The 26,575-nt window shown below is 60.0% G+C and overlaps 1 protein-coding gene across 11 annotated transcripts in view; it reads right to left on the bottom strand.

Annotated features, from left to right (window-relative positions):
• Positions 1–326: 326 nt before the first annotated feature.
• Positions 327–26,575, bottom strand: part of RAPGEF1 (Rap guanine nucleotide exchange factor 1) — a 134,271-nt gene continuing 108,022 nt past the window's right edge. For 6 of the 11 annotated variants that reach the window (XM_065928199.1, XM_065928201.1, XM_065928204.1 and 3 more), the window contains 15 exons: positions 21,184–21,456; positions 19,854–19,934; positions 18,177–18,265; positions 14,430–14,538; positions 12,894–12,969; positions 10,099–10,183; positions 8,081–8,173; positions 7,113–7,298; positions 6,465–6,549; positions 6,234–6,328; positions 4,963–5,041; positions 4,781–4,882; positions 3,801–3,898; positions 2,681–2,809; positions 327–2,475 (listed from right to left, as the gene is read on the bottom strand). In XM_065928199.1, coding sequence (XP_065784271.1) covers positions 2,325–2,475; positions 2,681–2,809; positions 3,801–3,898; positions 4,781–4,882; positions 4,963–5,041; positions 6,234–6,328; positions 6,465–6,549; positions 7,113–7,298; positions 8,081–8,173; positions 10,099–10,183; positions 12,894–12,969; positions 14,430–14,538; positions 18,177–18,265; positions 19,854–19,934; positions 21,184–21,456 — 1,731 coding nt within the window. In that variant the 3' untranslated portion in view covers positions 327–2,324. The remainder of the gene's footprint in view (positions 2,476–2,680; positions 2,810–3,800; positions 3,899–4,780; positions 4,883–4,962; positions 5,042–6,233; positions 6,329–6,464; positions 6,550–7,112; positions 7,299–8,080; positions 8,174–10,098; positions 10,184–12,893; positions 12,970–14,429; positions 14,539–18,176; positions 18,266–19,853; positions 19,935–21,183; positions 21,457–26,575) is intronic. The other 5 variants (XM_065928207.1, XM_065928208.1, XM_065928206.1 and 2 more) reach the window with 2 other exon arrangements.

Here is a 26,575-nt window from a genome sequence, read left to right as displayed (position 1 = left end):
TAATTTCTTTCATGTCGAGTACCTCTCTCTTGTTTGTAGTGCTTCTCTGGGTTGTAGTATTTTACTCGTATGATTTTCAAATTGAGAGGATCTATGAGGTAAAGCTGACTGCAGAGTGCTCGGTAGGCGATACAGCCTCAGGCGTAACATGCCGTTCCAGGTGTAACCTGCTGAGCGCGCACAGACCTTGTCAGGTAGAGCTGTCCTTGCTGCCACTTCCAGGTGCAGAAACCTCGGAGGCTGAGAAGGGACCGCAGCGTGGGGACAGAAGGCCCCTCACCCCTCCTGCCCTCAGGGTGATCAAAGAAAGGAGACAGCTCGGATGGTCGCTTTGACACACGCGGCGTGCGGTGCACACACAGGCGGCCGCGGCTTTCATCCGTGTTTATTTCCTTTCATATAAAAGTTACAGGTTTGAAATGTCTGCAGGAAGATGCCACGATCAGCCGGTTAGTCTAGTCGGGGATATATTACAATGTAATAACACTGGGAGGTGGTGGGGGAGGCGCTGCTCAGAATCGGGGTCTAATTCGGACCTGGCGCATGCCTGCCTTGGCCCTGACCCACCCACAGGTGTGGAGGGGCCCCGCAGGGAACCGAATGCTCCCGAGCGTGTCTTCGTCACACAGGCTGCCTCGTACACCTGACTTGGCCCCTAAGCCAGACAAACCACACAGCCAGGCTGGCAGCGCCCAGAGCCAGGGATGGGTCTCCAGGAGGTGGAGGTGGGGAACCCTGAGCCCAATAAGTTAAAACGCACACTGCACCTGCTGTCCTCACACGGGGAGTCACCTGGCCTCGCCGGCCCCTGGCCCACACAGCAGCGTCAGCAGAGCCAGCCAGGCCAGGAGGGAGGTGGGAGGAAGGCTGAAATGAGAGGACTCGAAAAAGCGGGAACAAACTAAAACCCAACCCCACACACAGTACTGTTCATAAACAGCGACTCTACACACACACTCCTTAAATAATAAAGTGACGCGTTCCACCCAAGGATCGCTGCCGAGGGGTCGTGGCTGACATTTCAGACTCCTCCCCTCTGCATACAGGACAGACGGCTGCTCGATAAAAACTGTTCAGAAACCCACGAAGGACTCGGAGTGACAGGGCTGTTTCTTTAAATAGTTAACAGATTGCTTCCACTCTTTTCGTTCTGCTGAAACTGGGCTAAGCCTGGACCAAGCCTGCTGTTTGCCAGCCTGAGTCCCAAACCCGGGAGCGGCGGGCACTCCGTGATGTGAAACCAATCAGGAGGGGGGCGGTGCCCGCACACCTAGGCCTGGCTGGCATGGAGTCTGGTGGGCGCCTCTGTGAGCCCTCACTGGCCTCGCTTCGGATTGTCAGCCTCAGTAGCGAGAGTGGCTTAAGGGGAAGCGCAGGGTGAAAGCACCTTCCCCTGAAGACGCCAGGCCTCGCGGGCGGGGCTTTGCAGCTGGGACCCTGTCCTCCCACGGGAGAGCCAGCCACAGGGCAGAAAGGGCCGAAGAGCAGCCCATCTGGCCCCGGGACAAGGCAGGAGGGGAGCCTGCAGGAGCTGGAGTTTAAGGCACACGGCAAGTGACAGAGGTGGGGCCGCTGGCCTGCCCTCCGCTCTCTGAAGGGACTCACCAAGAGCGCTGGCCCCGCTTAGCTGGAGTCATCCTTGGGGGGTCATGGCCTGCCTGCCCAGCTCCTGGGTGCCCAGGTCGGGGGCTGAGGGCAGGGGGAGATGAAGGGGCGAAACAGGACTGACACGGCGGCTGCTTGGGCCCGGCCAGGGCGGGCCGGTACCGTGAGTGGAGCCCTAGCTCCGGGCTGCTGAGGGGGCCCCTGTCGTACCTTTCCGGGCCAGGTGAGCAGCGCCCCCATCCTCCGTTGAAAAAGCAGCGTGTGGGAAGTGAGAGGAGTCTGCCCGGTCTCCCTGCCCGCCCGCCTGCAGGCCCGGTCATTCACGGTCACCGGGTGGGCAGCCCCGGCCCGCGGGCCCCTGCCCCGTGTCACGATAGCAGACTCAGATGGCACCCTGTCCCTCCGTCCCTCGGTCTGCTGACCACGTGCTCTGCGGCTCCCGGGCTCGGGGAGGGGACACAGGCAGAGTGGAAGACGGCGCGGAAGCAGAACCCCAACCAAACCCAGACCACTGGGTCACAGCTTGGCCGTGAGAGCCGCCTGTGGCTCCGCCGCAGCCGTGGGCTCCGGACGCCCGCCCGGCACGGCAGGGGCCCGCCCGGGCTGGGGCTCCTCGGCCGGGACACGGGCCGCCGCCACCACACAGGTCCACAGTCCCTTCAGCCTTGGAGCGGCCCTGCGCCTCTCTCGGGCGTTCTTCTCGCCCGCGGCAGCCGCCCCTAGGTCTTCTCTTCTCTGTCTGTCTTCCTCCTGGTTATGTTCCTGGGTTTGATTTTCAGAGAGAGTTCCCATAGGGCCTCCTCGGCCAGGTGGTCACTGAAGTCGTTGAAGAAGTTAATGATGTCGTCGTTTCTCCGGATGTCGTAGTGCCTGAGGGAGGAGGGGGCGGCCATGAGGGCCACCCAGCCCCGGGATCCCCCACCACCCCAGCGAACTCACAGGGCAGGGGTGCCCCCGCTGGTCCTCAGAGCTAGGGGCTCCCCTCTGCTCGGGCCCCAGGGAGACCCCCCAGTCTTGAGTCAGGAGAGACAGGCTCCGGCAGCCCCCAGACGGGACCCCCGGGACGGCCACTCACGCTTGCTGGAAGCACCGCATGCTGTCCAGGATGTTGAACTGCTGCCAGCGTTTGGAGAAGTTCACCTTCCCGTCGATGTAGTCTGGGTTCCCCAGGTGGACGAAGGTGAGGTCCTGCAGGATGAGCCCCCTGGGAGACGGGCAGGCCGGTGAGCACCCTGGGGGCGGCTCAGAAGGCAGCGGGTGTGTGGGCAGGCGCCCCACGAGCGTGTCTGGGTGCTTGTGCTGCTTCTGGCGGGAACGCCCGACTCCCAGGCTTTGGGGCTCCGGGAAGGCGGGCTCAGGCCTGCCTGCTACGTAGGGAGCCCCGCAACCCCTGTGCTGGTCCGGCAGAGCCCCGGTCCACCGGGTACAAGTCACAGGGACGGGAGAACAGAACCCTGAACTCGGTGGTGGCGGCGGTCAATCCCCCGGGTTAGGGGTGTGGTCACGTGCTCTCACACAGAGGGCGTGAAGCCACCTGACGCGGGGCGGGGCGGCTCTTCCACTGGGGAAGGCGCAACCCGCAGCTGCCGCCGACCAGGGCAGGGGGTGGAGGGGGGGGGAAGGGACGTCAGCGAGGAGGGGCTGTGAGCCCTGAGAGCCGCGTTTCTGAGGGCGGAGGCCTGCGGGACGTGCCCCTGGACAGCTGGCCCTGGGTCACTGCGCAGGCTCCTGTCCCTCTCTCGGAAGTCCTCGCTGTCTGCTACCCCACTAAAGGATCTAAATGCACAAGAAACCCACTCAGCTCTGATTTTTCCTGCTGTTTCCCAAGCATACGTGCCAGGGATTACCCTCGTCCCGGCCCACAGGGGGACCCATCCAGAGCTGCCTCAGCCAGGCACCCCCAGGGTCCATGGGGAGACTGGAGGGACCTCGGGCTGCTGTGAGGCGCGGCCAGGCGCGGGGCAGCTGGACAGAGCACGGTGCCACACGCCTGTCAACACGTGCGCCCACACCTGCTCAGGGACGGGGAGGTGGGGAGACCGAGCCCTTGTCGCTGGGCCCTCACTCGTCTCCACTGTCTAACAAGGAGCACGTTTTAAGTTAAATACAAGAGGAGCATCCAGGTTGGAAACCTCTCCCTGCGGGTTTGTCTGCGGGGCAGTGAGCGAGGGGACCATGGGGGAGGCTGTACTCACAGGTAAGGGATGCAGGGTGGCTCCACCTCCGAGAGGGCGGCCCGGTAGGCACGGAAGGAGGACGAGCTGTCGATAAGCGTGCAGTACTCGGCCAGGCCCTGTCGGGAGGACGTGCCGTCCATGAGCGCGACAACATCACCAAGTGCCAACCCAGAGCCAGGCCCCCCTGCCCCGGCCGCAGGCAGGCCAGGCCTGCTGTGGACACGGCCGCGGGACCGCTCGGGCTGCTGCTTGGCTGCGCTCAGCGCCACAGGCCGGGCCGTGCTGCTGGCCTGAGCCTGCCTTCCTGCTTCCCAACACACAAAGGCAGAGCCCACCGGGGAGGGCGGTGACCTCGCTGCTCTGCACGCTGGGCGGGCTCTGCCCCGTCACCTGTCACGTGCCTCTCACCTTGATGTGTCACCTCCTCCAGGAAGCCTTCCCTGCCTTCTCAGGCCCTCTTATGTGTTCCTGGAGCAGCTGGGGGGAATGTCCCACTTCTCTAGACACCACTGTCTCATAACTGTCCCTTTATGTTGCTGGGAGACGACTCCCAGGGAGCCCGGCTGACACCTAGCCCCGTGGGCCTTGCCTCGCTTCCCCAGGAGCAGCTCCACGCCAGGGTGAAGGTGCCCCAGGACTCCTGTGACGTGGCCACCCTGGCCTCTGTCCTATGCCCTGTCCCCTCTGAGGGGACTTCCCCTCCTTTCCCAGGACGCTCCTACTCAGGTCTCAGGGTGACCAGCACCGCCTGGGTGCTGATCCCAGGCTGGGCCAGACCACTCGGTCACATGTTCGCTCAGCACCCCCTCCTTCTCCCTGAAGCACTCCACCTGACAGCAAGTCTGGCCTGGTGCCAGGACACCCATGCCTCACGCGGCCCGCCTGCAGCAGCCCCTGGGGAAGCTGGGCCTGGGCACGGCTCTGCGGGGCGGGCGACCCGGGCACTGCCTCCCGCGCCCCAGGGCCCAGTGCCTGGAGACCAAGTGGCGCCCGCCCACCTCTGAGGTCTGCTTCTGCCACTCCAGCCTGCGGATGGGGGCCGAGTCCAGCGCCGAGAGGATGGCCAGGTAGGAGTTGAAGTTGTTCAGCTTCCGTAAGTGCTGCGGGGAGGGGGGAGGCGGCCGTGAGGGTGGGCAGGGACAGGCGGGGGGTCGCCGCTGGGGAGGGGGCCCCAAGTTACCTTCATGATCTTGATGAACTTCAGGAGCAGCCGTTCCCTGTCTTGGGCCTTTTCCTGCAACATGATTATCGACCGGACCCTGTGCAGACCGAGGGGAGGAGGACGGCTGAGAGACTCGTCTCCGGGCCTCTGGCTGGTCCTGGCGGCCGTGGGAGGCGGGCGCCTGCACCCGCTGGCCATGAGCCCCTGCACACCAGGGGGCCAGCGCTGAACTCCAGGAGGGGGACCTCTAGCCACACGGATGGGGGCGTTCCTGGTGAGCGCTGACCCTGAGCACCAAGGCGGCTGCAAACACTCTGTGACCGGCCTCAGGATCAGCTCGGGAGGTGAGGGGGCGTGTGGGTTGAGAGGCCACCGTGCAGGCCACAAGGAGGCCACCTCCCAGAACCTCCGCCGCAGCCTGAGGCCAGGCTCGCACCAGGACCTCATGGTGGCCTCGGCCCTGTGCTGCCCAGAGGAAGTGCCCCTCATCTGACCCTGAAGGGCCCCACCCACCCTCTTAGGCAGGACCCAGGGGTGTGTCTGTAGGCCCAGTGCCAAGCAAGGGGCAGCTGGCAGCGGCACTCAGGGCTGCGTGGACCGGAAACCGCCTGGGTCTCTGCGGGGCAGCTACACCAAGCGCGTGCTGAGGAGCGAGAGGCTTCTGGGGGAGAGGAGGGGAGCAGGCCAAGGGGAGGCCCCGCTTTCTCCAGCACGCTGTCTTCAGAGCGCTTGAAAAGTCCCAGATGCTCCCTGGTGCTGGCGATGGGCTGTGTGTGGGTCAGGACGAGCCTGCTGGCTGCCACGCCCTGACCGTCCTCTATCGGAGCCGAGAGGCTGTGGGCACCCTGAGTCCCACTGTGGAGCCAGCGGCTCTGCTGTGTTACATCGTGGACACTCTGTGGGGCTTCACCCTGCTCTAAGAGGTTAAGGCTAAATAAAGTATTAACAGAGCCACTCTGCTCTTCTTCAGGCAAAGTCAGTGTGCGGATCAGCCCTGGGGCCAGGGGGCCATGAGCAGGGCAGGATGACAAAGCTAAGACCCTCTGCCGCCATTGATGGCAGACATTACTAATCAGTCCTGGTCGAGTCTTCCTCAGCTGGTCCCCAGGGGGCCCTTCTCAATGTGCAGAACACGCTCTGTCCTGCCCTGCCTCTGGGGCACAGTGAATGTCCACGGGGCTCCAGAAGGAGCGGGGAGGGACGAAGGGGCACCCCCTTCCCCCGGCCATGGGAGTGCTCTGAAGGCACCACGGGGCCTGCAGGAGGGTCCGCGCCAAGGCCCGTCTCACCAGTAGGACATGTTGTTGAAGTGCTCCGTGAACTGGGTCAGGTTCGGGCTCTTCTCCTCGTTCTGCTCTTTGGCCCAAAGCAAAACCTCAGGAATCTGGAAAAGCAGGGGAACCAGCTAGAACCTGGGCCCTCCAGCTCTGCTGGGAGCAGTGACTCCTCTCACTCAGGGCCAAGCAACGGCGCTCACCCAGGCCAGGGCCGGGCCCCCCCAGCCCCACGCACGGCCGTACCTCTATTTTATAAAAGAGCTCGGCATCTAGCAGAGTCAGCTGCTCGGCTATTTCATGGCTGTGGAAGTCGTGCAAGGTCCCAGGCCTGGAAGACAGAGGCGCTAGATGAGTGGTCGGTGGACGGTATGGTGGGGGCCCCCTTGCAGGTCTCAAGAGCTGAGGGAACACGACCTGCTTCACAGCCACACAGAGACCGAGATGCCAATGAGGAGGTGATACACCAACAGACTCCCACGGCTGTGGGAGAGGGGCGGGTAGCAGACTGGAACCTGTACACAGATTCTCAGAATGGTCGGGGTGGCATGGGGGCATTTGAGAATTACTGGTAACAGTTGCTATATTAGCACCAGAAAGAACTTGGTACTGATCACAGCCCGAAAGGCACTCCTGCCCCCTGTCCTGGGATGCCCACACATGCCCTGCCACCCCACTTACTGTTAAAATGGGATGGCCCACACATCACCACCCTGGAAGATAGGCCCAGCCTGGGGCACCCCCGTGGCCGGCCCTGAGGCACCCCGTCACAGGCCCGCTCAGAACCGGCCGTGGGGCCGGGGAGGGGGTGTGCTGAGTGAAACGGGCGTGGCAGCTGCTGGCACCTCTCTGCAGAGGGGACCAGAAGCAGCTGGGCACACGGCGGGGGCTCACCTGGCTGCCACGCCCCGGGCCGCCAGGGGCTGGTCGGAGTTGGCACACCGGAGCAGCTTCTTCTGATCGACCTTGTCCAGAATGTTCTTGCGGAGCACGCGTGCCAGGCTGAGCTCCCCGCTGCGCACCAGGCGGAAGACCAGCTCCATCAGCAGCTTCAGGATCTCTTCTGTCAGCTCCACCAGGCTAGAGGCCCAAGGGTCACGCGGGGCCGTGCAGGAGGCAAGCAGAAGGGCTGCTGGCACCTGTCCTGAAATCCCCAAGACCCCGAGGGCCACAGGACACCCCGCGCAGAGCTGGGAAACCGCTGGTGGGAAGGGAGCGGCAGAGCCTCCGTGGTGGCAGGTAACTGCCGTCCTCTCGGGGGATGCTCGGAGGCACTGGACGAGCACAAGGGGCCATGCTGGGCCCGGGGTTGGAGACAAATCCTGCCTCAGAGGAGCTCCGGGCCCCATGAGGTGTGGGTCAGGAAGCCGTCCGGGCTCTGCAGACCGGACCCCCCCAGGACCCCCGCACTTCCTCCACACACAGTGTGTCCCAGCCCCACCCTGTGCTCACTGAGGTCACCTCCCTGAGGGCAAGGCGGGGGGGGGGGGGGGGCTCTGGATGCAGGAAAGGGACCTATGCTGTGTGTGTGTTAAATGAAGGGAAATGGCCAAGTGCCACGCAGCAGAGCAGGGACAGCTGCGGAGGGCAGGAGTAGTTCCCCCCCAGACGCTGGTGGCCGAGGGCACGGCCCCCATGAGGAAGTCAGGGCCGGCTGGGTCTGAGGGGCCAGGTCATCCTCCCGGGGCTCCTGCTGAAGCTGGCAGGAGTGAACCAGCCAGGACCCCGGGCAGGGCGGTGGGCAGGTGACCCAGGAGATGCAGGTGGAAATGTGACGGGAGGCTTATGTCTCTGGGCAAGCCTGCACCCCAACGGGGACCCGAACACCCACAGCCTGCCCTCATGTGGGCGGAAGGACTCACCAGAGCTCGTCCACCACCCGCACCAGCACGAAAAACGTGTTCTTGCTCACACGCTTCTTGAACGTGTCGGCAAAAGGAGAGAACTTCTCGTACGTGGAACCCGAGTTAAAGAAACAGCCGTCCTCGTGGGCAGGGGTGGCGATGTTGGGGGAGGGCTGCCCTCCTCCAGACCCCTTCCCGAGCAAACTCTGGGAACACGGGGAGGGTGGAGGCCTGTGCAGGGCGGCAGGGCTGCGAGGTGGGGTCAGCCCGCACCTGTCTGACCCTGAGGAGCGCTCTCGACCACCAGCCTCTCCTGCCTGCAGAGCCGTCCCCTGCATGCCGGGGTGGACCCAAAGTCCCTGAGACACACTGACCCACGGCTGCCTCCCGGGCTCAGGCAGAGGGAAGCGGCTCCGTGGGGGCGGCGCACAGCCCGGCGGGGCAGGTCGTCTTCCACCCTCGTCATCCATCCCCAGGTCTTCCCCAGCTCTGGAGACCCACTGCCCTGGGGCATCATGGCTTCTGGCTGCCCTCCTGAGTTTGCCATCTCTGGACCCTTCTCGGCTCCCTCCCACCTGCTCTCTAGAAATACACTCAGGAGGAGTCACATCCAGGGGCCGTGCTGGGGCCTGCCACAGTGAGGGCTTGCTAGCCAGCTGTGCTCAGGGGCTTGGTGCTGTGACTTGTCCGCTGAGACGCCTGAAGCGGCCACTCAGGGTAGATGCTGAGAAGCTGGGTCTGGGAGTCCTGGGTGTGGGCGCGTTCCCTCCACACTGCCGCACGGGTCCCACCACCCTCTCTGAATCTCACTTTCCCTAATTACACATGGTGTGGAACAGTATCAGGACACCGCCTTACAGACAGTGACATTAAGTACATAAAACGGTATCAGAGCCGAGTGAGGTCACTCGTGCGTCGCTCTGCTCTGTAACCGACACCAGGAGGTTCTCAGCAGGTGTGAGTCACTGTCACTCACTGGGCCAGGACTGTGGCCACTGCAGGTGTGAGGCTGGAGGGCATGAAGTCTGTGCGTGGGCCGGACTGTTCAGAGGGACCGGGGCCCCGAGGCGAGTCAGGGGAGAGGGGAGGGCCAGAGACAGGGGAGGCAGGGGCCGGGTGGGGGGCGTCTGGGCACCGGGGAGGGAGGGGGGGAGCTGAAGGACTCAGGACTGCCCGCCCTGGGCTGGGCTGTCCAGCAGGTGGCAGCCACGGGCTGTGACGCAGGACAAGGCTGGGAGGGGACCCACTCCTGGGACAGGAGCTGCAGGTCAGCCTCAGCAGGAGGGGCAAGACTGCATTGAGAAAGAGGCAACCAAGCGGGTCTCTGCCAGCCTTGGGTCTTCCTCAGCCACTGCCGGTGGGCGTCGTATCTAAAGGGCAAGCCCGTGGGGCGGGTGCTGACTGCGGCGTGGACGCTGAGCTTCTGTCCACTGCTGGGCCTGCTGGCAGGTGGCAGGGCCAGGCCTGCCCGGGGTTGTTCACTGACGTCCTCACGACCCGTGCACTCTACACCTGTCACCCCCGGCGCCCGGGGTTCAGCTCCCAGAGGCCGCACGGGCCAGTGACCTGGGTCCCCCAGGGCCCACACGCTCCCTCTTAGGGTGCACTGTGCTCACTCGTGTCCGACTCTGCGACCCCATGAACTGTGGCCCGCCAGGCTCCTCTGTCCATGGGATTCTCCAGGCAAGAACACTGGAGTGGGTTGCCATGCCCTTCTCCAGGGGAGCTCCCAGACCCAGGGGTGGAGCCCACGTCTCCTGCACTGCAGGTGGGCTCTTTACTGCTGGCTCCACCTGGGAGGCCCTCAGGGTGTATCAGGTCCTTCTGTCTCAGAATCACCCGGTGATCACGACGGCCACCAGGCAGCACCCTCTGTTCAAGCACATCACGCAACGTCGCTCGGCCCCCTCAAGACAGGGATGAGGCGCAGAGGAGCCTGGCTGGAGGCCCCAAGCCGGGACATGCAGAGCCGGGCTGAGCACTGCCCCTCGGCCCACAGAGGGCTCTGGGAAGGAGGGAGGGACGGGCAAGGATATCTGTACTGCAGCTTCTTGATGAGCTCCTCGGGCGTGATGAAGGTCCTGTAGGTGGTCAGGAAGGCCTCGCAGTACAACACCAGATCTGGAAGGAGGAACAAGGAACGGCTCAGCTAGCCCACTGCTGGTGCGGGCACCGATGGCAGCACGCCCGCGGCAGGACGTGCTCCCCCCTCTAACCAGACACTGAGCGCCTCGTTTGCCCAAAGACTTGCTGATTCGGGTCTTAACCATCACGGGCAGAGAGAACACAATTCAGAGCCGTCAGCAGGGCTCTGCAGCAAAGTGACAGGTAACACTGGGGGCGGCAGCGCCTGGGAGCAACCGCCGTGGGAGCCTCCGCACAGTAAGGCTGAGGGAAAGGCCTGGGGCTCCTCCTGGCACGCCGCTGGACACTCTGGGCTGCAGGCTCTGGTGTCAGGGGCGGGTGGGCCCACTAGGAGGAGCCTGGCCTGGCGGCCGGGTGGGACTTAGGCTGCCACTCCCACCCAACACCTCTCCTTCCCTTTGGAGGGGCTGGTTCTCGCTGGGGATTCCCAACCTTTCCAGATTCACAACAGCCCGTTTGTTTAAGCTGTGACACACCCTCCTAGCCAGGCGGTCTCCAATACCGAGGGAAAATCAGGGAGTTTTACATGCAGGTCCCTCCTGGGGACCAAGGACCTGGTCAAGCTGGAGAGCTTCAGGTTAGCCTGTGCTGGAGCTAAGGTCTGAGTCTGGACTTGGCTCCCAAGTCTGTGGTCCTCCCCGTGAGGCTGAGCATGCACTAGCTGGACACAGACCACCATCCACTGTCTTCTCTCATCCCACCCCTGACTCACTGGGGGGAGGCCTCAAGGACCCCTTCTCCAGCTGAGCAGCCCCACCTGGTCGAGCCCTGGCTCCTGTCCCCTGCCCTCCCTGATCACCCCCAGGACAATGAGGGGAGAAGCCCCCTCTGCACCCGTGTCTGAGCCGGCTGTGGGCGGGGGGGGGTGCCTGGCCAGCGGAGCGGTGACCTGAGGAGGGCTCAGGGCGGGGGCACTGGGTTCGGGCTCCCTCCTGGACTCAAGCACCACCCCCTCCCCCAACACCACCCCACTGCTGTCGAGACTGGGCTTCTGTTCAAAGAGCGATGAGGAAGCAGAGATGGGTCCAGCACCAGCCAAGGCCTGCTTCCAGAAGAAGGGGTCTGGGGCTGCACCCTGAGCCCAGGACCTCCAGCCAGTGGGTGGTCTCTGGTCCACAGGCGGCCCCTGCCCGAGGAGTTTGCTATGGCCCGGGACCTTTAACTCAGCGTCCATCCTGGGGACAAATGACTGGAGCCTCAAAACCCCTCCATGGAGAAAAGTGAGCAGAAGCCCCCGGGGGCAGCAGGGCCGCCTCCCCAGGCAGTCGGCACCAGCTGGAAGGTCTCGGGCTGTTCTGCCCACTGGGCTCCCTTCTGGCCTGGGCCGCAGCCCACGGCACCCGGCAGATCAGCAGCTCCCTGCTCACAGCTGAGGACGGGAGCTGGCCCCCATTCAGCCTCTCACTCCCAGACAGACCGGGGTGAGGGCGGAGCTCCTGCCAGTGCAGCAGGCGCGGGGGAGGGGGCACTGCAGGGGGCAGAGCAGGGGCTGTCCCAGGGTTGCAAATGGAGACTCCTCGAGCAGTTCCTATGTGCCAGGCGTGTTTCATCTCAGCTCACGCAACCTTCACACCCACAGGGCACTTAACCCCTTCACAAAGCTGAGTCTGCTGAGGCTGGGTAGAGGCTAGCGGCTGCCCGGCCAGGGTGAAACCCAGGGTCTCCAGGACCGTGCTGTGCTCGGGTCAGAAGAAGCCTGGAGGGCAACAGCATGGCTGCGGAGAGTCTGGGAGCTGTTTCTTTTTCTGTTTTTCAAATTTTCAGCAATGCAAACAATTACTCTGGTACTTATTTCCTAATTTAAAATTTTCCATCTGGGCGACATACTTGGGGAAACCTGCTGTCAAGATGCAAGAACCAGGTCGAGTACAAACATGAAATTGGGGGGTTAGGGTTTCAAGACTGAGGTGTTTCAATTCCTCCACTCCTTACTTTAACACTGCTGTTCCATCATCTTTCTGACAATTTAAAAAATGTAAAAAGAAAAAAAATTGTAAAAAGGAAATGGATGTGGGGGAAGGTGGGCCCAGCTGTGGGCATGTGTGCGGCCCCTCCTGCCTAACCAAGGTCACGGGCGCTGGCCTCACAGGCCCCCTCACCACAGAACACAACCTGGAAAGACCGCGCCTTTGCCAGCAGACGAACAGGCCCTGCTTCTCCGCCCTCCCGAGGGACCAGGGAGGGACGGGGTGTCTCTGTGCTGAGGGCGGGAAGCGGTACTGCTGCTGTGGGACTGGACAGAGTGTCTGCCCGCAAAGCTCCCAGAGGAAGAGAGATGCGCCCAGGGCAGCCGTCAGGAAACACCAGGAAAAGTAGAATAAACGCTCCCTGTACGTCAACACGACTCCACTGCCGCGTCAGGCTGTTACTCGGACACTGTCCTTGGGGTGCCCGCAGGTGCTGGGCTCTGCCCCGGAAACTCGCCCCCCGACGAGGTGGGGCCCCACTACCTGCACACACAGGACCCACTCAGAGACAGCCGGGGTGCCCAGGCGCTGGCTTTGAGTGTGGGCCACCCGTCCCCCAGCGGCGCCCCCTACAGTGAGCCAGCAGCACCGCGACGGCAGCTCCGACCCGCTCAGGGCTGGAGGGGAGGGCACCAGGGCCAAGCGTGTCCGGGCTTCAGTGGGACTGGAGGCTCCCCCTGCCCCCAGCATCGGCGAGCTCTGCGCAGGGGCAGCTGTACCTTTCCTGTCCGTCTCTGTGGCGTGGACGAGGAGGATGTCGCCTGACCCTCCACGGACGTCTGGCCCGTCGTCGCCCTGCAGGACCACAGCAGAAGAGGGTGTGGGGCCGAGTGCAGCCGTGAGAGTCGGTTTAGGGGCAAGCTGACAGAACCCCCAGGTCCTCGCGCACCCCCACTCTCCGGGAGCGGCCCAGCCCAGCTGCAGGGCGCCGAGGACACTGCTGAGTCAGGGGCCTGGCCCCGACGTTCTCCAGCCCATGGGTCAGAGAGGGGAGGGGGCGGGGAGCCCACGGGGAGGCAGGCAGGACTGGAGGGGGCGGGATGAGGCTGCAGACAGCAGGCTGCTTCCGGGAGAGCTGCAGCGAGCTGCCGAACCCACACCTGCTCTCAGTGGGAGGGACACTGCTCACGACACACGTTCTTCCCGGGAGCCCTTAGAGGAGCGAGATATGTCACAAAGATGCTCAGTTATAACCAGTGTGGCTTATACTGACCACAGCCTGTCTACTCAGGGAAAAGTCTTGTTTTCCTAGGAGCTAATGGAGGCGTTCACCCATAAACCTGGCCTGAAGCCAAGAAAGAGCTGTCACAGGCCCAGGAGGCCCAGGCTGCTCTCTGTAATCCTGGAGGAGTCCGCCCCGCGCCAGCCTCCGCGTGTCTCCAGTGCTCGCTCTCAGAGATGCATCTGCCTCTCTAGGGCAGGCTTTAACCCTGGAACCCAGGGTCCTGGGAGCGCCCTGGATTTCCAGCTAAGGCAGGGCAGCGATGCCCAGGACCTGCTTTTTCTCAAGAAATTTCTAGCAAGAGTCACATCATTCTCTCTGCAGAAGAGCCAGCCCCCGCCTTTTGGTTCCTCTGGGCCATGACTGGGCCACATCTGTGTGTAGAACACGGCTACCTCCTTGGGGAGTGGTCAAGGCCGTCACTGGGAGCCGTTCCCCCGAGTCCCCAGGGTTGCTGGGCAGCAGGGAGCAGAAAGCCGTCTCAGCTCAGCTCCTCGGGCAGTGACGGGTTCGGGCACCGTGTTCACCAGCGAGGCGCTTCTGATAAGACACGGGCTGGAGGCAGCCGTGTGGCCAGGCCTGAAATCCCTTAATTGGCTGGTGCCTCCCATGCAGAGACATGTGGACGGTTCTGTCACTGACAACATAAAAACATCCTGCCCTAAGGAGGCCCAGCACACAGGGCTCCAGGCCGAGCACCCACACGGGCTTCGTGCTCACAACAGCCTCCAGAGTCTCGTCATCCGGGGCTTACGGAGGACAGGCCACTTGCCCAAGCTCACTCTTCAAGTGTCGAAGAAGGGGATAGCACACTTCCTCCGGGCAGTCACCCGTGTGCCCAGCGTCCTGGAGCACCTGCAGTGGCCCAGGCACGGGGCCAGGACAAGAGGGTGCACAGCCCACAGCCCAGGGCCACCGGGGTCAGCACTTGGCTGTGGCCTTTCTGTGTGGGTCACTTCCAGGTTCCCTTCTCAACGCCCCCTCACCCTCTCTCTGGGCCAGACGCTGCACGTACGGCCTGTGAGGAACCTACCTCTTGCTTGAGGGTCAGCCTCGCCATGATCTCATTGTGGTCGATGAGGGACAGCTCGTCCACCTCCTCTTCGGACTGAGCCTCTGGAGCGTCTGGCGACTTCAGGGCCCTGGAAAGAGGTGTGATTTGTGTTGGTCAACAGGGCTGGGGCTCCACGTGCCTGGGGCCAAGGCAGCGTGGCCCTGTGTGTGGGGTGTGGGTGGTCCTCCCTGGATCACAGCTCCATGTGAAGACCAGACCCGCTCCCACCCCTCCACAGGAGGCTGGGGGTGGACGGACGCCGGGACGCAGCTCAGTTTCCAACTCTGCTGCTGATAAGCTGTGTGACCTCAGGATAGTCCCTGCTCTCTGGGTGCTCCATTGGTTAAGTAGAAGGGATTAAGCACGCAGATCAAGAAGGTTCCACTGAGAGCTCTGAAGAAGTAACGGTCTCACTCATCTGCGTCAAGGCCCACCGCACAGACGGCCAGTACTCTAGGAGAGGACGGCCCAGGGCCAGCGGGATGGGGCACAGGCCAGCATGCATCTCAACGCCACTCCAGGTCTTCGCCCGGGACCACCTCTCCGGGGGACTGAAGGGGAGCAGGAATCAGGTCCTTGTCCTTGGGGTGCTGGTGGGGACAAGGGCCAGGAAGGCCTGAGGGTAGAATGGGCAAGCTGAGGCTGAAGTGCTGAGCAGGACTTTGGGGAGGAGGAGAGAAGCCCCAGAGAGGCACATGGGGAGTTGGGGTGGGGAACACAGCAGGCAGATGGCCGTGGGGTCTGTAGGCACCGTGCTTTCCCCTAGCATTTTCTTTGGTATTCCCATCATTCTCATGAAGGACCCCATGAGCCACTGACTGGCCTTGTGGTCAGAGGCCTCATTTTTAATACTCAGTATCTAAGACATAAAATCTGACCATCTGGAGGGATCAAGCAAAACCACGCGCAGTCCTCTGGCCTTCACAGAAAGAGGACAGCGTCGCAGGGACGGGTTCCAGCCCATCAACATGTTCATCCCTCTGCTTCTCGTACAAGGGCCGCCTGAACTCTGGAAAATGGCATCCCACCCCACCCTCCACTCAGCAGTGGAGCTGCCGCTGCTGTTTGGCAAGACACCTCTGCCGCTGGGTGTTAGACTAGGACACCCATCATCTCGCAACACTCGGGGAGACCTGAGCCGCCACGTCACACAGACGGACCCCACGGGCACGACTCTGAGGAGTGGCCAGATCAGGCCGGGTGGGCAGCCCTCGTCAACGGGCCCCTGGGGAAAGCTTTCCATTTTTTTTTTCTCGTCTATTGCTATTTTCACCACATTTTTAACTATTTATGCATAGGCTTGACAAAAACAACGGGTATTGCTGAGCTCTGCACTAGGACTCCAGAAGCAGCCAAACCTTAGCCAAAAGAGGGAGGAAAAACTTGAATGTGTGGAACATCTCACAAAGAAGGGGACGTCAGCATGAAGTCGCAGGTGGCAGAGCTGATTGGCGGGTCCTGCAATTACCCTTTCTACGCGCAAGTTGGAGACTTACTACTTACTTCTACACCTGGCCATGTTTGACTAAGGCTAACACTGAGAATGTTACCAAAGATTACAGAGACATATGGCTAAATGCAAACACGAATCCTGATTGACCTGGTTCCAAAAAAATTAGTCTTACGAGATATATGCTGTCTAGGTTTCTCATAGCTTTTCTTCCAAGGAGCAAGTGTCTTTTTAATTTCATGGCTGGGGTCATTGTCTGCAGTGATTTTGGAGCCTGGGAAGATAAAATCTGCCACAGATTCTGCTTTTCCGCCTTCTATTTGCCATGAGGTGATGGGACCAGATGCCACGATCTTAGTTTTAATGTTGAGTTTCAAGCCAGCTTTTTCACTCTCCTCTTTCACCCTCATCAGGAGGATCTTTGCTTCCTCTTCACTTTCTGTCATTTGCATATCAGAAGGAATTTACTGTTACTCTTCTTGGGTGTGACAATCATACTGTAATCAGGCTGGCACTTTTGAGGCATGCTGAATTATTTAGGGATTGAGGGTCATGTTCATAACAGTTTCGAATACACGTGACATACAACATACACAATACCTCTAGAAACTCACAATAAAAAGTTTGGGGGTGGGAATCTTTTATACTCCTTCATTACACTTGAACTTGTAAGAGGCGCAGGGGAGGTTGGCTCAGGATTTGAAGAAGAAAACACTGTTACGGGTAGTTTCTAAGGTGAACAGTACGTGTGCATATACTCAAGAAGCAGTGGTCGTCTGTGGGCTGGCATGAAGGTCTTTGAGGGGTGGGATTATGTTACGTCAGCAGGCATGGAAACAACGCTGATTTCATCGCACATCAATATCACCATCAGAGCTCGTGGGTGACTGGGTAAATTTTCCATGGGCAGCACTACTTTGAAAGGCATCTTCTCTTCTGAGCAATAGGTCTCAACAGTGGGCTTAACGTATTCAGGAAACCATGCTGTGAACAGATGTTCTGTCACCCAGGCTCTGCTGTTCCACGTACAGAGTGCAGGCAGAGTAGAGTTCACATCACTCGTAAGGGCCCTAGGATTTTCAGATGGTGAATGAGCACTGGCTTTAGTTACTAGTCACCAGCTGCGTTAGCCCCTAACAAGAGAGTCAGCCTGTCCCTTGAAGCTTGCAGGCACTGACTTCTCCTCTCTGGCTATGAAAGGCCTGGACGGCATCTTCTTCCAGGGGAGGCTGTTTCCTCTACACTGAGCATCTGCTGTCTGGTGTAGCGTCCCCCATGAATGACCTGAGGTGGGTCTTCTTGATGACTTCCTGCAGCTCCTACGTCAGCATTTGCTGCTTCACCTGCACTTGTCCGTTATGAGACAGCTTCTTTCCCAAACCCTCATGAGCCAACCCTGCTACGTTCAGAATTTTCTTCTGCAGCCTCCTCACCCTGCTCAGCCTTCACAGAATTGAAGAGATTAGGGTCTTGCTCTGGATGAGGCTTTGGCTTAAGGGCATGTTGGGCTGGTCTGATCTATCCAGACCACCCAGACTTTCTCCGTACCAGCAGGAAGGCTGTTTCTCTTTCTTACCATTCATGCGATCTCTGGAGCAGCACTTTTAATTTCCTTCAAGGACTTTCTTCGCTTTCACAACATGCCTAACTGTTTGGTTGGTGCAAGAGGCCTAGCTCTAGGCCTTTCTTGGCTTTCAAAATGCCTTCCTTGCTGAGCCCCATCATTTCTAGCTTTTGATCTGAAGTGAGACAGGAGCAATTCTTCCTTTCACTTGAACACTTAGGGGCCAATGTGGGGTTAACTAACCTAACTTCGATACTGTGTGTCTGGGAACAGGGAGACCTGAGAGTTAGGGAGACAGGGGGACAGCTATTCAGATTGTGTGGAGCAGCCCGAACGCACACACATTTATCGATTCAGTCTGCCATCTTCTACGGGCATAGTCTGTGATGCCCCAAAGGAATTACCATAGTAACCTCAAAGATCACAGACTGTCATAATGAATATAGTAATAGTGAAAAAGTTTGAAATCCTGAGAGAATTACCAAACTGTGATGCAGGAACCACAAAGCGAGCAGATGCTGTTGGAAAAACAGTGCCCATAGACTGACTTGATGCAGGGCTGCGACAAACGTTCTATTTGTAAAAAGCACAGCATCTGCGCATCCCAAGTGTGAACACAAAGCCACCCAGGCCCTGTGGGCAGGGGTGGCGGTCACCAGATGGCAGACGCGCTGTTCTCAGGGCGCCCGCCCCCACGAGGGACTTTTCCTACCTGTCCCCGCTGTCCCTGCCCTCCTTCCCGGGCACACAGCCTGCCGACGTGGTGTCTCTGGAGTGTCCGTCCTTTGCCGCAGGTGACTCCTGAAAAGAGAAGGCAGAGCTGGGTGTGTGACAGCTGCCCCTGCTGGGCCGCTCTCTGCAGAGCACCTGCCTGCATGCGGCTTCGGGGTGCAAGTTCCCAGGGAGCAGCCTGAGATGCAAACATGTCCATCATGACCGGCACACAGGAAGCATGGCCTCTTCTGACTAGCATCCTGCCTTCAAGGAGAGTGAAGGCACCGCTGCTCACGCCTCCGTCAGCTGCCAGCCTAGACGGAGCCATGCCATCACCTCCCGGCAGAAAGGGCCGCCCCGGGGGCTGCCTACCACGCAGCCAACTCAGCCAGTGCATGCCCTTCCTCCGTGGCCCTGACCAACATCCTACCTGCTGGCGGGCATCCCCATGCCCGGGCACAAGAGAAACAGAGGCTGTGGGGAGGGACGGGGCCTGCCCCCGAGCCCAGCGCTGAAGGCTGCAGCCCTGCCACTGTGCCCGGAGGTGTGCGGCACACCTCTGCTGACAGATGCCCTCTGCACTGCAGTGCTCGCCTGACCCCGTCACGCTTCCCAAGGACCTCGCTGCTCAGGCGCACAAGGCAGCCCCTCCCCTCCTCCAGGGCCCTGGCTCCTTCCCAGGAACCTGGCCCACCCCTATCAGTGACCACACGGCCCTGGCACCCCTGGACTGCCGCCCGGGCCGTGACAGAGAAAAGGGGGCCTGGGGGGGGGGAACACAAAGATGCAGAAACGTCCTCATGGAGGGTCACAGGGGGAGGGGAGCCCTGGAAGGTCAGCCTGGGACGTGCTCCGTGTACAGAGGCTGGCCTGGAAGATGCAGGGGACACCCGGGAAAAAATAGCTCCCAGGGACCAGGCTGGATCTCACTGGAGTGGGAACTCCACTGCATTCTACAACTTGCTAATTCCTAAAGTGGGGCCTGCTTGTGTGGATATCTGAGGTGCTACGGGGGTCATCACAATGAGAGTGACCATGCTTTCAATGGCTGGGCCCTTTGAGCTGAACCCAGAGGAGGACGGAGTACCCTCAGGGTGCCCCCTCTAGGGACTGGACCTGGCTCAGGGTGGGGAGAGTTATTCTGGAAAGTTCTGCACTTGCTCATGTTTTGCTACAGCAAAACTTGGAGAGCTGACTGCTCAGCAGAGCTGTGGCCTCTCAACTGCTTGGCACTGGGATGGCAGAAGACCAGGGTGACCACGACGATGTGAAACCTGGGGGGCTCCCCAGCTGCCCTGGGAGCAGGGTCGCAGACGGGGAGCATACTGGGGGAGAGGTGCTGGTTTGGAAAGCTCGGTGTGGGAGAGAGGAATCCCTTCCTGAGGACGGACAGGAGACAGGCCTCAACACCGGATGATGGGGCGGAAAGAAATCCCTGAGAGTAGCTAGCCAGGACTGAGCCGGCTGCTCTGTGATTTCCAGCAGGCCTGCTGGCCAGGCTGCAGGGGACCCACACGCGGAAGCGAAAGCAAAGAAAGCTCCACCAGAAGCTCCGTCTTCTCCCTGCAGAGCCAAGTCGGCCCCGGGCCGGGCATGAGCGGGAGCCCCAGGCCGACTGGAGCAGGGCCGAGCCGCAGGCCTGGCTGCATGCACGAGGCAGCCCGAGGTTACTTACTCCTCGAGGGCGGACCAGCTCCTCGCCGCTCTGGCCAGAGCAATACAGACTGACGTAGTCCCCCTCATAGGCGTGCTCGCTCTGGGGGAGACAGGATGAGAGATACCCATCTGTGATGGTCCTGCCAGGCTGGCCCTGACTGGGATGCTCTTTCTCAAGGAGGAGAGGATGGTCCCTGGGGACCCTTCCCAGGGTCAGGGGACAAAGCTGTTTTTGCCACTGCCTGCCTCTGTCAGAGGGGACCCAGGTTTCCTGCTGGAGCTTCTCCAAAGACGTCAAGGGCACTTTGGCCCTCAAAGTGCCCTGGAGGAGGTGTACTCCTCCATGCTCTGCTGCAGCAGGGACAGTAGGGGCCGCAGCGTGGGACGGGGGCAGTCATGGAGGGCGGGAGGATGGGGGATGGGGGCAATCACAGAGGGAAAGAGGATGGGGGGCAATCATGGGAGGGAGGGAGGGAGGAAGGACAGGGGATGGGGGCAATCACAGAGGGTGGCGGACAGGGGGCAGTCACGGAGGGCGGGGGACGGGGGTGATCATGGAGGGTGGGTGGATGTGGGACGGGGGGTGATCATAGAGGGCAAGAGGACAGGGGATGGGGGTGATCACGGACGGCAGAGGACAGGGGGCAATCATGGAGGGTGGGGCACGGGGGACGAAGGGCAGTCATGGAGGATGGGGGGTCGGGGGCAATCACAGAGGGCAGGGGACAGGGGGCAGTCACGGAAGGCAGGGGACGGGGGCAATCATGGAGGGTGGGTGGACATGGGACGGGGACGATCATAGAGGGCAAGAGGACGGGGGATGGGGGGCGATTATGGAGGGCAGGAGAGCATCCCCACGCTGGGAGGCCGGCTGCAGGTGCCTGCCCCGTCCCCCCGTCCCCGTGCACAGCAGCCTTGTCCTGAGCCCGGAGGAGGCACTGAAGCCCGCCTGACCCACGGCAAGCAGGCCCCCATCCTCAGTACCACAGCAACTCAACACGCAACTGCCCCTGGGCCGTCAGAGACCTCTGTGCCCTTCTCTAGAAACCCCCAACCACATGGAAAACCAGCAGCATTTATATCTCACGATTATGACAACAGATCATCTCTAAGTGGCCACTAACACATCTGTGGAAAATGAGATCCTAGTTTGCTGGGAATCCACACAGAAGGTTTGCTTTCTGCTCTGGAAGCTGACAGGCTACCATCTCAGCGGGGGACCTGCGCACCCCTCAGCCCAGCCACAGCGCGACAGGGCCCACGCCAGCAATGGCCTCGAGAGCGAGGGCGGGTGGAGGCTTTCTTGGAGCGGGCAGCCCCGTGTGGAGGGGTGCGTGTTGAGTTCTCACCGAAGGCGTCTGGGGCGAGTCAGTGAAAGAGGTTTCAGAAGGAAGGCAGACAGTGTTCCCGTGAAAGCTGCTCTCCTGAGAAGACGAGAGAAGCCCGTCCAGGGTGCTGGGAGGCAGACTGGCCACGGGTGGCACGGCTAAGTCAGAACTCTGAGACTGGTGGACAGGTGGGAAGTGTGGAGAGGAAGAGGAGGTAGACGGAAGGAAAGGCTGGACGGAAGCTTGGCTGTGAGGCACGAAATCCTGCGAGTAGGACCTAAACACGGACTTGTACTGCAGAGTCAGAGTGGGACACAGACACGCACATGAGAGGAGGGAAGAAGAAAACAGACAAGAGAAAAAGTCGTTAGATTAATTTGGCTGAGCCGTGACGGGCCGATCAGTCTTTCGAACGAAGACACTGCTCAGGCCAAACCACCCCTGTGGCCCTCTGGCTGGAGGTCCCCCCACCCTGGCCTGGCGGCCCCTTGAGAAGGGCCTGAAGACCACCCAGAGCTGTCCGCAGTGTCTACACAGTGGGATGCAGTGCCCCCCACCACATACTGTGGAGGGGGGGGTCCCATTCTCTTCAGAAAATTCAAACTATGTGGTCCTGTCTATGCCGACTGTCCTTCCAGGAACCTCATGACTGAACCGAGCGTGTGCAGACACCTGGTCACATTTACTCATTTTGAGTTGTTTTGATGAATCTGATTTTAGTCCTTGAAAGTCAAATACCGCAAGCCTTTTCAATATGGTAGTCACTTCAAATCCTTTGGAAGGGAAGTGATAGGCTTTAAAAATGGTTGAAAGAATTGTGCTCCCAAAACACTAAAAATTTCTGAGTGCATTTCCTTTTCTGCCCATCTTTTTTCTTTCTTTTTCTTTCTTTAACAGATGAAGTGCAACGCCTCTGACTCTGCTCTCTGAGGATCCTGTCACGAGAGAAAAGCCTTAAGTCAGGCTGGGCAGAGAGCAGAGCCCGTGAGCACAGACTCAGGCCCGGGCTCTGCTATGAAAGGAGGGTCGGAGACCACCAGCTAACAGTCCTCTGGGGCGGCCAGACCTGCCCACTGTCCTAGAGAAACAGGGACGAATGTGTGGCAGGGGCTGAGTTTGAAGCCCCTGCCAGGCTCACTTCTCACCATAAGGGGCTGGAACTTGACAAAAGCCCGCCCAAAAAACAAACAGGCACACCTCTCGCTCAGCTGTCCTCTCTACATTCTGGCATAGGATTTTTTTTTGGTGAGGTGTGTGGGATCTTAGTTCCCTGATCAGGGGTTAAATCTGGGCCCCTGGCAGTGAAAGCAAGGAGTCCTAATCACTGGATTGCCAGGGAGTACCTAGCACAGGATTTTTGAAATCCTGAAATGGAGCAAGAAGAAATGAAGTCCTAAACTAACGGGAGGCTAAAGCCACTCATTCCTTTAGGGCTTCTCTAAGGCTGCACTTCAACCTGGAGGGAGAGCTGCTGTCACTCAAGGGACAAGCACACCCCCCTCTGCGCTGCCCCCCATCCCCTGGGCTGTGGATCAGAGTTCAGAGCTCCCCGCTCCTTGGTGAGGCCACAAGCCCCATGGCTGTTGGTTTATATCCGGTCCAGGGTACCTGCCTAAAAACTGACTGTCCCCACACATCTTACTCCCACCTAATTCAGAAGCTCAAGGCCAACCCAGACACACAGGGGAACACATGAAGAAGCACAGTGCCGACAATGAGGCCTGGGTTCCTGTTGGTCCCATCTGTCCACGTGCCTTCTTTGGGGAAAAGCCTGCAGCAGCGGAGCCCCGGCTCAGCTGTCCTCCCCCAGGACCGTGGAGCCTGAGCGTCCACGGGGCACCCTCCTCAGGGCCAGGGGCCACCACCTTCCATCTGACGTCTCAGAGCAGCCGTCCAAGCCAGGGCCTTGCTGGGGGTGACTGAGGTGTGGCGTGTGTCTGGCTTTGGGGACTGTTTCACCTCTGGAGGATGCTCCCCCCACAGCCACAGGGAGGCGCTCTCACTGGCAGAGAAGTTGCCCGGAGAAGACCACTAGTGAAATCCATCAGCTGAGGGAGGGGACGGCCCAGCCGGTCCTGGGAGACCATCTGAGGGACCCCCGTGCCAGCCATTCTGGGGCAGTGGCTGCGGACTCCCTCAGGAGTCCGGCCCCCAGGCCTGCCAGATGCTCACTCCCGTGCACAGGGGCCTCTTTCCTGGCCACGACTCTGCCTCGCTCATGATTCACCTCTGGTGCTGCTATGATCGGAATGTTGGTGCCCCCCCCCCCCAAATCTATATGTTGAAATCCTCACCCCCCCACCCCCTGCAAGATACTGGGGTCTGTGCTACAGAAAAGAGGCTCTACCCTCTGCCACATGAGGACCAAGAGAAGTCTGTGACCAGGAAGAGGGCCTCGCCCAACCATACTGGGCCCTGATCTTCTGGCCTCTGGAGCTGCGAGAAACACACTTGCTGTTATAAGCCACCCAGGCTGCAGTAATCTGTTACAGCAGCCAGAACGAACCAGGCCAAATGCTGGCTCTGGGGTCCTGACATGTGCTCACTGACACCCCCCATCCCTGAAGCATGAAAATGCATACAGCACTGGAGTGGGCCCTGCAATAACCAAGCCCTAATTTACACACACACACACACAGCAGGTACCTTCTCTGGGAGCTGAGACAACTGCTGAGAGGGCACGGGCTCAAGTCATACAGACCTGCACCTGGGTCCTGAGCGTTCTACTTGTGTGACCTAGGGCAGGGGGCGTGAGTTCTGGAGCCTCAGTCTCTTCCTCTTTAAACTGGGGCTGGAAACAGCAGCTCCTCCCTCCCAGGGGCTCTGTGTGCGTTTACTGAGACACCCTGTAAGTTCGGCTGGGTGACAAGCAATCAGCGTCAGCTCTCCTCTCCTGCCCTCCAAAATACCCTCAGGAGCGCCTCGAAAAACAGAGCCGAGGCATTTAATTAACTCAGTACATACTTACTGAATGAGGGAATGCTTAGGAACGGATCCTAACGCTGTTATTAACCAAGGTGCCCAGAATGTTGCCTGACTCAGCAGTGTCTCGATGGTGGGTGCGGGGGTTCGTGGGCAAGCTGCCCTGGCTGCGCAGGTGCGGGTCTGCAGGGGAGGCCACCAAGGGTGAGGACAGCAGAGGAGAGGGGCGGCCGCCAGGAGAAGGGAAGGAGGGTGGGCATCTGGGACAGAGCGGCGGGCTGCCGTGCCCTCCTTCCCTCAGCAACAACTAGGCTGCCTGGGCTCAGCTCTGGTATTCAGGCTATGCAGTCCTGCTGGGACAGGAGCCAGGCCTGAACATCACCTTCAGGGGGCGGTGGGGGGCGGAGGCGCGCGGGGAAGATGCACGGCTGCTCTCTAATCACCACCAGGCCGGTCTCTCCCTGCCTCTGCAGGCTCATGCCTGTACCACAGTCAACAAATCTAGTATCCACCACCTCTGCTGAGCAGTGTTTCCAGGCCCTTTAAGATGACATTTATTTCACAAGGGCAAGGAGAATGCAGGGCTGGCCATGGAGCAGAAAACACGCCTTCCCCACAGCCTGGAGTCTATTTTAGGATCTGGCTGGTGCTGGGCTTTGCTGTTGCGCTCTGCGGCAGGAATTTTTATTTATAGCTGGAGTAAGACTGTCTGGGCCCAGGAGTCTATAATGGGACAGGCTGCCTGTCGGGAGGCGGCATGTTTCTGCAGAAGATCTATGCGTGCTCGAGTGACTTCTGAGGAGAAGCAGTCGGAAGAGGGGCACCGGGCCCTCGGCGTCAGCCCTTATCTCACAGTCAAAGCGCCAGCAAGAGCCATCTCATGATGGTGGGGATGACAGCTATTCTCACTGAAGGCGTCCCGCTAGGCAGATGAGGTGCTGAAGGTTTTATGTGAACCACCTCATTTACTCTGTACCAAGTTACGATCCTCCTTACAAAGATACAGAGATCTTTTCTCTACGTGTCTGACGTGTATGTCAGGCCTTGGCTCACTGCCTCTTGCAGGCTGGTCATCACTTGGGAGGTCTCTGAGTGGAGCGAGCAGACCAGACCTCGCAGAGCTGCAGGATGGCAAGCTTAGGGCCTGTCACGTGCCCAGAGTGCTCCCTGAGTGTGAGGGGGCCGTCCCAGCACCACCTCTGCAGAGGTGAGCCCAGCCATGGCTTACTAGGTCCATGGCTGCCCCTTCCATCCTGTCTCTGCATCTTCGTAAGGAGGATTGTAACTTGGTACAGAGACATAGGAGCCACCAACCCACTCCTCGAACTACACACCTGAACGAACCACCGAGAGTCTTCTGGATGTAAAGGAGGAGGGTAACTGCCTGGATGTGTGGCCTTGATGTGCTAGGTAGCAGAGCTTCCTGAAGCAGGCCAGGCACCAGTTTTCAGTGCCACTTCCTTTCCATTAAATCCTGGCATGAAAGATGCCTGGGGACAGGCCCTGCGCTGTGTTGGCAAGAAAGCAGGAAAGTAGATCTTCATAAGGAAACTTCTGATTCCTCAACATGACAGACATTTCATCTAATCCCTGTGATTATCAGAAGGCCAGGGCCCAGAGGAGGCAGTCAGCGTGCCAGCAGCCAAAGGCTGAGGCTGCAGGCCAGAGGACCTTGACCATTACGGCTACTCCAGGGTGACTTGGGCAGGCCCCAAGCTCTGGAGAACATCCAGCCCTGCCAATCACAGCAAATGCACGGTGACTCGGGCGCCACACACTGGAGAACGTCCAGCCCTACCAATCATGGGAAATGCGCTCATCTGAGTGAATGGACTGACTGTCGCCACCAAGTATTTGTACACTCTTGGCTCCACCAAGGCTCGTGACGCTACTTAGCTTGGACAGCTTGTTTGGGGGCTTAAAGTTTTATCCCTCATTTGGGAGAAAACATATTCAAAAGAGCTGCAATTCGAGGGTGGTTTGGGCCTTCTTCTCCTATAGTGAGCTGGTGGGAACTATAGCCCAGGGCCAGTCCTGGGCTCAGCGGACGCATCCTTCAAATAGGGCCTGTGAGTGTCCACACAATGTGGGCCTCAGTTATTTCTCTTGGAAGAAAGTAAAGCTTTTAGCCGCTGCAAAACACACAGCCTTGATTTCCTGGGGCGGGATCTCCTGGAAACCACCACACCTGATTCGGTTCTCAGATGGGACATGACCATTCCGAGGTCACCAGGAAGGACCCATGATAACAGTCCTTCTCGCTCCAAGGGGCAAACTGGCCACAAGACTGTCTGTCTCCTCTCCTTCCTGCTCCCAGTTAACTACGTGTTTATGAAAGCCGTCTTAGGCCCGGAGGGAACTTCCTTCTTTGAGATGCCTGTGTTAATTTATAATTACTACATGCTAGATAATGTCAAAAGCGGAGTTTCTGAAGCCAAGTGGCAGGGTCGGAGGCCGATACTGTGAGCTCCTGCACCCGAGGTGAGGGGAG

The sequence above is a fragment of the Muntiacus reevesi genome, chromosome 3, assembly GCF_963930625.1.
Source record: "Muntiacus reevesi chromosome 3, mMunRee1.1, whole genome shotgun sequence".
Classification (NCBI taxonomy): domain Eukaryota; kingdom Metazoa; phylum Chordata; class Mammalia; order Artiodactyla; family Cervidae; genus Muntiacus; species Muntiacus reevesi.
Note: the sequence above shows the minus strand (reverse complement) of the source record. Positions and strands in the feature narration are given on the sequence as shown.